This window comes from Lathyrus oleraceus, chromosome 5 (genome assembly GCF_024323335.1).
Source record: "Lathyrus oleraceus cultivar Zhongwan6 chromosome 5, CAAS_Psat_ZW6_1.0, whole genome shotgun sequence".
In the NCBI taxonomy this organism is placed as follows: domain Eukaryota; kingdom Viridiplantae; phylum Streptophyta; class Magnoliopsida; order Fabales; family Fabaceae; genus Lathyrus; species Lathyrus oleraceus.
The window spans coordinates 185,831,958-185,842,521 of NC_066583.1; the positions used below are offsets into that span (position 1 = coordinate 185,831,958).

General features: G+C 40.8%; 1 protein-coding gene across 1 annotated transcript; it reads right to left on the reverse strand.

Annotated features, from left to right (window-relative positions):
- Positions 1-2,012: 2,012 nt before the first annotated feature.
- LOC127079610 (vegetative cell wall protein gp1-like) lies at positions 2,013-2,897 on the reverse strand. The gene is made up of 2 exons (XM_051019990.1): positions 2,395-2,897; positions 2,013-2,256 (listed from the first exon to the last, which is right to left on the reverse strand). The coding sequence occupies exons 1-2, from the start codon at positions 2,895-2,897 to the stop codon at positions 2,013-2,015; spliced, it is 747 nt and encodes a 248-aa protein (XP_050875947.1).
- Positions 2,898-10,564: the final 7,667 nt, after the last annotated feature.

Consider the following 10,564-nt stretch of genomic DNA (forward strand, 5'->3'; position numbering starts at 1 on the left):
AGATGGCCGACAAAAGTCTACACTAACACAAACACCATAACAGGGGGTTTTGGTGTGGAGGTAGTTTTAGCTCCTCCCGGAGGAAATATGCAAAGTAGGTGCTTGCTAAAAATGTGATATCTCTTGGTTTCCCCGAGGGATAATAAGGGGAAGTAGGGATTAACATCACCTTTTTTACACGAATGCCATTGGAGTTAACTCTCATAGATAATGACCATATGGTTATCACCATGCAATATAGCAACTGTGATATCAAGTGAGTTTTTATAGATCATGAGAGCTCTGATGACGTCCTATTCTAGGATGCTTTTTAGAAACTTTAGCTCAATCCTAATGATGTTAAAGTGTTTAATGGTTCGTTAATAGGATTGTCAACAAACAGACACAAGTAATGGGCCACGTGACCCTAGAGACAATTGAAGGTAGAGAAAAACAAGAAAGGGGGGTTTCAATTGTTTTTGAAAATAATTTTTTTAAAGAATTTAGACACACTTAGAATAAAAGGAATTTGACACAAAATTTTATACTGGTTCGCTTGAAATTCAAAGCTACTCCAGTCCACCCGACCAAGGTGATTTCGCATTCAAAAAGGACTTAATCCACTAATCTTGAAAGATTACACAAACAACCATCTAAGAGAATAATCCCTTAGCCCTCTCAAGTATTCAGACTGCACAAAGTCACTTGAGGAAGTATCTTAGTAATGATATGATTAGTACTGCACAGTGATTTTAACAATAAGCAAATATTACAGAAATATAAGAACAACACTTTTCACGAAAGAGCAGTAACTCATGAAAGAGTGAAAGAAGGTAATTGAGGAATTTGTATTCTTGTGTGTCTCAAGTGTGTTTTCTTGTGCGACATTCCATCCTTTATATAGAAGTTTGAGAGGACTGTTGAGTGATGAAAGAATCTTGGTCATTGAAGAATGATTAATGTCATTACTCTCCTTGTTTCTTTCAAAAACAGTTTTGGGCGCGTTATAGCTTCCTTCTAGGAATAGTTTCTTTCTAAATGCAGATTTCTTCACGGTTACGTTTTTTGAGTCAGCGAATCCTGTATTCAGAGTCTTGTTTTGCAATGTTCGTCTTCAGATGGTACCTGTATCTGACTGTATCAGAGTTTCTCTTTAATCTTGACTTCTTCAGATCGTGCGTCTTCAGAGTCTGGATTTATTCTTCTCTTTCAGAGTTTTTGACTTCTTTCGTTTTGCTAGCGCTGGTGTTAGAGTCAGAACCTTCTGGTCATATATCCTTTGAGTAGCATCTAACGCTGGATTCTGTAGCTGATGATTTATCTATCTGATTGTTTGATCAGAGTCATGCACACTTAAGAAAAATTTCGTTATGGTGCCATTTTTGTTTCATCCTTTGATATCATCAAAATCTTAGAGATACATTGTAGAACCAACTTTGTTCTTACAATCTCCCCCTTTTTGATGATGACAAAACAAGACAGAGTATAGGTGAAATAGTACGAAAAAAAATCTCAGAGCAGATAAGGAAGGGGATTCCCCCTGAGTTAGATCATTAAATTTAACAGAAGTTCTTACCGGACCTTCCTTGGTTTAGTGCTTTAGCTATTTTCCTGCATATCTTTAGTCATCATTTTAATAATATTTATTAATGTTTGCAGTGCCTTGAGAGGTTTTAGTTATGTTTCCATCAAAGTTGTTTTAGTTCTCCCCTTTTTGTCAGAATCAAAAAGACATAGCAAAACATAGGCAGAAATTGAATATTCATAAAGAGAAAATAGGTACACACAGGTAGCAAAAAAAACATAGATCAGAAGGTAAAAACATTAAAGGCAAAGCAACAATCAAATAGCCTAGGTGCCTAAGGGTTTGGGGGCGGAGGCATCCTTTGGAGCAGCAGAGACAACATGTTCTGAATGTTGATGTTTGATAGAATCCTGTTGATCCAGCTTAGCTCAAACCACTTGTTGTTCCTTTTGCAATTCCTCTAGAGTCTTTAAGACCATAGGGCAAACCCAAAGTTTGATTTCTCCCCCTAAGTCAAAGCATTAACCCTGGCCTTGGTAGCTTCCTCTACAACTACATGTGCTGTTTCTTCAGCTTCGGCTTTAGCTTTTGCCTCAACCTCAACAGCAGCAGCAACAGCTTCAGCAGCAACCTTTTCTTCAGCTTCTCTGATCCTCTGTTCTTCTTCCAGGTGAGCCTTCTCTTCTGCTTCCTTCCTAGCATGTTCCTTAGCCTCTCTGGCCAAGCGATCTTGGAGCCTTATACTAGCATCTCTGATGAAGTCGTTGCGAACTTGTTCAGAGATGCCTTTCAGTTTGAAGGCTTCAGAGGTCATCCAACTGATCACTCTGTTCCAGTGGATCCTCACTTCAGAGGGATCGTCACTGATGTCGGAGTTGATAGTCAGAGACTTGATCTTTTCTACCGAAGACTCTGCAAAAACTTTTATTGCTTCTTCTAGGGTAGGTAAGGTCGTTTCTGGTTCAGTGGCAGAGACTATGAAGGATGGAGAAGGTGGATTGGTGTCACCAAGATTTAGAGTGGAAGTGATGGAAGCAACGGAAGTTGGTGGTATGGGAATAACAGAGGGGGACAGTGTTGTTTGTTTAGGTTGTGGATTTGGTTCAGATGGTGAGTGGATTGGTTGAGGTTCAGAAGGTGGATTTGGTTGTTGTGCAGGTGGTGGTGTTTGAGGTTGTTCAGATGTAGTTGGATTTTGTTGTTCAGGGGGTGGGGAAGTGACTTCTGGTTCAGGTTCAGTGTGTGATGGTTGTTGAGAGGCCAGAGCACGAGCTTGTAGCTGAGCCAGAGTGGGGGATTGGGGGTCAGATGGTTCATTGTCAGAGGAGAGTACATAATATGGTGGGGATTGAGGTGAGGATGATGATGATGGTGAGGTAGTTTCATTCATCATTTCTGCTTCAGAAATGGGTAGTGTGGTGGTAGCAAGGTTGAATTTTATAGAGGGTGGGTTAGAGGTTTTGGTGGTCGAAGGGGGTGTTTTAGATGAGGTGTATATTAAAGTGGTTTAGGGAAGAGAAGAAGTAATAGGTTTAAGTTTAACAGAGCGGGAGAGAGGTATAGACTTACTTGGAGAGCCAGCCAGAGGGACTGGAGGTCTTGACCCAAGAGATTCTCCCAGCTTTGCTTTCTTTTCCTTCTTGGACTTCTCATAGGGCTATCCTCTTCATGAAGTTTGGTGGATGCTCAGGTAGCCAGTCCACTGAGAACTCAGAGATGTCCACCCCTTGATTAGCAAGATCTTGTAGATAGTAAGCTACCACTTCTGGAGGGTCAATCTTGGAGAACAGATAGAATCCGTTGGGAATCTTCCTCTAATCCTTGAGTGCTTCCCAGGAGGTGTCTAGTGTTGGTTTAGCTCTGACTTGATCAATGATCCCCATGCTCTTCAGATTCCGAGCATTCAAAGGTCTCCCAATGTCAATAGTGACATCTTCCATTAGTCTGAGATGGATCATGTGATCCACTAAGCCACTCTCGATTAGAACATCTGAGATAAGTCTTCCCAAAGGGATGTAGTTTCTGGTCTTCGTGTTGTTTCTGGTCTTCGTGTTGTTTCTGGTATCTTTTACGGAGTCTTTGAGATACTTGAAGAGTAGTGCTGGCAGACACAATTTCAGCCCTTTGTGGATGCAGTACATAATACACTTCTGATCTGTGTTGATGTAGTCAGAGGAGTTCGATGCAGGGCGATGATGGATGATGCCTATGATGATCTTCAGCCAGACACAGAGGTTTTGATGGAGTTCCTTGTTCTTGGAGTGTTTGCCATCAGCACTCTGTTGAAAGATAATAGGGTTGATTTCCTGGGACAAGTATTTTGCCCTAGGGTTGATGTTGTAAATGCATCTTCCTCTTGTCTTCTCCATATTCAGAAGAGAGGCAATAAATTTCTCAATGATGACTATTTTCACTCCGAGAACATGAGAGACGATGTAGTGGTCATATGGGTCTGCGAAGCGCCAGAACTCCTTCACCAGATATGTGTACACAGGGCCATAAAGTCTTTGAAAGTAGGTTTCCCACCCTTGCATCCTTAACTCTTCAGTTAGGTCTACGTCATTCTTCTTTATGTTTTCAAAATCCACTAGCGACTCATACAGTACCTCAAGCTTTTCAAACGATGTTGCTAGGTGGATGTGGGGTTCACGATCAAGGATATGGGGTTCCTTGTAGATGGGGGTTGAGACAACGCTGGTGGTTGTTGTTGTTTGTTAAGTAGAAATTGGTGTCTGCTCCGTTGAGTTCATTTGTTGAGATAAGTTGTAGACGGATTATTGTTGAGCGTCCATGAAGAACAATGTTAAGGATGAAGAGCTTGTTGAAAATGCAGAAATCTTGAAGAAGAGATGAAGAACTGAGAGAGAGAGAGAGAGAGGGGGGGTTAGTGTAGGCGTGAGTGTAAAGTGTGAGATTGTAATGTGTGAAAAGAATTTATACCCAAAAAGATACATGCAAAACGACAACATTAGGAGTAGTTTAACTATTAAATAATTAAATGCAGCACATTCACCAAGTTTGCACGTTTAGAGGAGAATGATTACAGCCCATTGTCGCAACCTGAAAAATACAGTGCGCAAAAAAAAAACAACCGGCGAAAGAAAAAGACAGAAGAGTCACCACCGTGCGTTATTCATCCCAAAGGAGGGAAAGGAAACGCTCGAAGTAAACCTGAAAAAGGAAAGGACAAGACGGGGTCTCGCAACCAAATCTTGGGTTCGGGAGTCGGTTATACGAAGGGAAGGTATTAGCACCCCTACACATCCGTAGTACTCTACGGGATCCACTTTTGTAGTTTTCGTCTAAAGGGTGTGAGTTTATCTTGTGCTGTTTACCCAAAAAAAAGGGTTAAATGAAAATGACTCGCGCGGATGTCGCATCCACTACATACGTATCTCATCTGAATATGAGAATCAGAGTCTTCGTAGCTCGGCTGACCTATGGGTTGGGGGGATGTGTGCTCGCTAAGACATCGCGTCTTATGCCTACGTATCTCATCTGGCCTGAGAATCAGAGCAAAACGTAGTTCGGCTAACTACGGGGTTATGGATTGGGTTTTGGGCGAACAACGTTACTACGCAATCTACCGGATGCTCGACCTTTGGAGACTTACTCGCCTGTAGTAGAAGGAGTTAACGTGTTGCTTTGGGTTTTAGGGTTTGGGATGCTCAAGGGAAAAAAGGCAGTCCTTGACGAAGGAACCACGCTACCTGCAGGGATATGAATACAAAATACAAAACATGTATCTTGAGGTAAACACAAAACATTGCCTCCTATCGAGGTCTTCCAGCTAGGAAAGCAGTAAAATGCGAGAAAAGGTAAAAAGTACCACACGGATAAAAATCCGAAGTAACAGCAACCAAGGGGACAAAAAACCCTGAGATCCTTCCAAGCTAATGCCATCAAAGAAAAGTGAGTCAGTACAGGTAATCGGAATGAACCTCCAGGGGTTATCCCACAAATAAAGTGGGAAACCATGCAAGTTATCCCTGCAAAAGTCATGTGAGCCCTCACAAAAATTCAACAAAAGGGTTAGTGAAACACCATAAGCATTTTTTCATGAACAACAGTATGGTTTCAGAAACCTCAAACCCTGTGGCATACATTTCAGAAATTAAACGGTTAAACATTCAAGGCATTGTTTATACATTCATATACATATTAAACCCATGGGCAAAGGTAATGGGAATAATGGAAAACCTGATTGGAGAGCTTGATTGAAATTGAGTTGCACCCGTGAGGTTTACAAAACAATCTTCAGGGTTTATGTGAGGCAGAGGTGATTCTGTGTAGTTGAGTTCCCTTCGGGGTTTGGAGGCTGCTCTGAACTCCGTTAGGTCTTCTCTCACTATCTTTTTCCTCAGGGTTTTGTTCCAAGGAAACCTCAGAGTATTTTGCTTCTCTTCAAAATCCCCCTTTTGTTCTCTGTTCTCTCAAGTGAAGCCTTGGTATTTATAGACTGAATTTCATGGTTTTGTGGGCTCAAATAAGAGAGACCCAAGTCCAAAAATTTTTTATTATATTTTATTTATTTAATTAATTAATTAATTAAAAAAAAATTTATTATTATTTTTTTTTTGTAAAAAATTATTTTTTTTATTTTAATTTTTTTTTCTTTTTTTTTTCGTTTTTTTTTCTTTTTTTTTCGTTTTTTTTTTTTTTTTTTTTTTTAGATCTAATTCTGATTGACATGATGAAATGCAATATGAAATGCTAAATGAATGCATGAATGAGGAGGACAAATTTTGGGGTGTTACAGCTGCCCTTATTCAATCATCAGCTAACCCGAGTAGGATGAAAGCGAACAACTTATCAGACAAACGGGGTGTGCTGTGATTGAATACCAAAGACTGTCGCATTACGCGAAAAACCGGCGGGAAAAGAAAGAAACAACAGAGCCGCCACCGTGCATTATTTATCCCAAAAGAGGGAAAGGAAACGCTCGAAGTAAACCTAGGAAAGAACATGGCCTCGCGACCAAAGAGAATGGGTTCGGGAGTCAGTTATGCGAAGGGAAGGTATTAGCACCCCTACGCATCCGTAGTACTCTACGGGATCCACGCACAAAAGGAAGGATAAATGGTTGCTAAAACACTGCTCAAACTCACACACACTGGCTGAAAGAGACAAAAGAAACTGACTGAAACTGACTCGGCAGGATATCGCATCCTGGGCCTACTTAGTCTATCAGGCATAGACATCAGAGTCGAAGTAGTTCGGACTGGGGAAACGACACATGCTCGCTAGGATGTCGCATCCTATGCATACGTATCTTCTCGGACGAGAGAAGAATCAGAGCATTCGTAGCTCGGCTGACACGCACGCAAACAAACACAGGCAAAGGCAAACGTGGAGCCTGAATGCCAATCACTGGACTTACATCAGCATCCGAACCAACAAACCCACACTGGAACCCGAATGCCACTCGATGGACTTACATCAGCTTCCAAGCACACAACAACACAACAAGTTAATAGGGAGTCGGGGACTCGAGCCTATAACTGTCAAGCACACACTCAAACAAACAGACAACAAGTTGCTAAGGAGTTAGGCACTCGAGCCTAGCAACTGTCAAACAACACACACAAAAAGACAAAAGGCGCCCGGAGAGACCAGCTCAATCTCCTGCCTACATACTTCATCTGGTATGAAGATCAGGGCGATGTAGTTCCCCTACGCGGGGAAAAAGGACTAGCCTAACCAGATAACAGAGGGAGACACAACACTAGGGAGACTACGACTCGAGCCTAGATGTTGTCATGCAAAGTCGTCCCTAAGTTAAGGTTTCTAGCTAACTGGCACAAGGGCCAACCTATCCTAGTCATGACTTGCACAGGAAGCAAGCCACACACACACCAAACTTGCACAGGAAGCAAGGGTCTCGATTGCAACTAGGGCAAGAGAAAGGGGAGGTCTCAATCGCAACGAGGGCGAGAGAAAAGAATTAGTGTTAGTTGTTAGTCAAACTCGACAAGACATCGCATCTCGTGCCTACGTATCTCATCTGGACATGAGAATCAGAGTTGCCGTAGTTCGGCTACGGAGGGACAAAGGTCTCGATTGCAACTAGGGCAAGAGAAAGGGAAAGTCTCGATCGCAACGAGGGCGAGAGAAAGGAAAAGGCTCGATCGCAACAAGGGCGAGAGAAAGGAAAAGTCTCGATCGCAACGAGGGCGAGAGAAAGGATCGCAACGAGGGCGAAAGCAAACAAGGATTAGTCTAAACTAAACCTAACTTGCACAGGAAGCAAGTCAAACAAACATACAAGCACAGGTAGCACACACTATATACACACAAGGGGCTCACACAAGGGTTAGGTTTTAGTCGAGGGGTCATATCAACCTCAACAAACAAACCTCTGGAAATGGGTGATGGTGCTCTTAACCTTGACATTGAGAGCCAAGGTGAAGCAGATGAAAGGAGATGAGGGGTGTGCCTCATTGCTCTTATCCCTGGCCAGGGAGAGCATTTGACAAGAATGTGTGGGTTCAGAAGGTGGGAACCCTTCTACACATTAGATACTGACTTAACTGTACAATTGTACAAGATCTTGGGTTTTTATCTGCAATGCATCAACACAGTGGTGTGAGCAAAGCAGAAGACACACAGAATAGCAGGGGATAGGTTGCTTATCCCTTGGTTCTGCCAATTGCCTCTTCACTTAGGAGGTCTTTGACTCTGTACAAGGACAAATTAAACATACACAAACATTGCCTCTTAAGGAGGACTTCAGACAGTTGCCTGGCCAAGTAACAGGCCAGGTCTTCCAGACTACATGAAGAAAAAGTAATTATACCTCAAGCAAGTTGCTAAATAGAAAAGCAAAGCAAGTTCAAAGATCTTAAGCAACTAATGGTACCTGAAATAGTCAAACAAATCAGTACACATTTCAACAGTCAAAGCAAAAGGAATTGGGAAACAACAGTCAACACAGAGGGACAAACGTGCAAAGCACAAGACTCAAATCATATGAGTCAAGCCACCTACAAAACCAAGAGGTTAGACAATGATATTCAAACAAGCTTAATCAAAAGAAATTGATCTCATTGGTCATTTGGTGTTCAACCTGAAAACATAAGCTCAACAGTAAGTAACTGGACCACTAGGGCAAGCCTAGGGTCAAAAGAGAATGAAAAAGGCAAAACAGCAAAGGGCAAGCAACCCAAATCATGTTCAAACATTTAAGAAGCAAGCACAATTGGGTTCATGTTCATATCATGCATCATCATCAATTCACAAGCAAAGGAAACCAAAGCATGGCAAATGAAAGCTCAAAGAAGTCAACAGAATGACTTGCATCAAAAGTCAACTCAAACATTTTCAAAAATCATCAAACAATTCATGTTCAATCCTAACACCTAGCATGGTAAGCATGTCAAATTTCATTGCATTTGGACGAGTGGAAGGCAGTCAATGAAAATCATAAAGTCAAAGCAAATTCAAGCATGCACAAAGAAGTCGAACAAACATGGGTCAACTTCAAAAAATCATAACTAAATGAAAACATATGAGAAATGAATGGGATCAACACCAATGCAAAGCTCAAGATGTCTAGTATGCACATGTAAAATTTCATGATCATACAATAAGATATGAGAATTTCCCAAGTGAAATGGCAAGATGTGTCACATAAAGTCAACATCTGACTAGGCAGGGAAGAAAAACCTCAAACAAATAGGAAATGGCATAATTAAATCCAGGAAAATTCACACATAAACTAGACATATGAGAGAAGGTTCATGCAAAATTTCACATTAATTGGAAGCCAGGAAGCATGTCAACAAAAATCAAGAAATTGCATATCATTGGTGTGACACAAATTGTCACACCCTACTTCAAAAATTCATATCTCAACAACCACATATGATAAATTCAAGAACTCTACATCAAAACAAACATGAATGAGTGTAGATTAACCACAAAAAATTTCAGGGGCATTGGATACATCATCACAATTTCACAAAAGAAATGGCAAAAGGTACAAAATGTGCATACATGTCAAGAAACCTAATACCATTTAAAATGCAGCCAACCAAAAAATCAATAAAAATCATGATAAAAAAGTAGACATTCATGTGAATATGATGGAAAAAATTTCATGAATTTCGGATATGAAACGAGTGAATTGTGATTTTTAGAAGTTGAGTAACAATTTGGAATAAAATGAGCAAAAGAACATGATTTACTAGGTCAACAAGGTTGACCGAGTGGCATTCTGGTAATAACACCCTCATTAATCAAAACGGTGCGCACAGGGGAGGCAGAACGAAATGTTCTGATTGGCTGGCCTCAATCAAACAGTAACATGCACACAGGCAATACGTGAACAGGGATTTTCTGGAAAAATGCATTTCTAGGGTTTGTAAACTACAGTAGAGCTTCATCTCCTTCATTCAAATCGTGGAAAATCAAACTACCCAGAACATGAAATTAAGCACGGAAATCAACACAACAAACATCCAACATCATAAATCCAGCAAGCATTAACATTAATTCGAGCTAAACATCAAGGAATCTTGCAAAACAAAAATGACTAACAAACTTTAAACTCAGATCTCTCCCAGCATAGTTAACCAATTCAAATGATACAAGGTTCACAATACTCAGCAAGGCAAGGACTACACAAAACATGGCAACATTTTGAGAATAATAGAACTCGAAACCTTACTTGATTTGGAAGAAATGGAGGAGACAGTTGTTGTTTGGATGATGCAAGCTCAAACAGGTGGACACAATGCTTCCAAAAGGTATATAGTTGAATAACTTTAGCTCATTGATGCTTGGAAATACCCAAATCATGATCTGCCATTGTTGTATGCTTGGTGAAAACAGAACATGAAGATGCTGTTACAGCAAGAAAATGAAGCTTGCCATGGTCTCCAGATTAATGGTATATGATAGAACAAACAAGATAACTCGTGGTCCTTTGGAGTTTTGACTTGAAAATGCAAAATCGAAAAAAAAATGAGATTTGAGAGAAGAGAGTTTCTGTGTGTTTTGAGGCTGCAGCTAGGGTTGCAATTTGCTGAAAATGAAGTTATATATGTCTGTTTAAGGTTG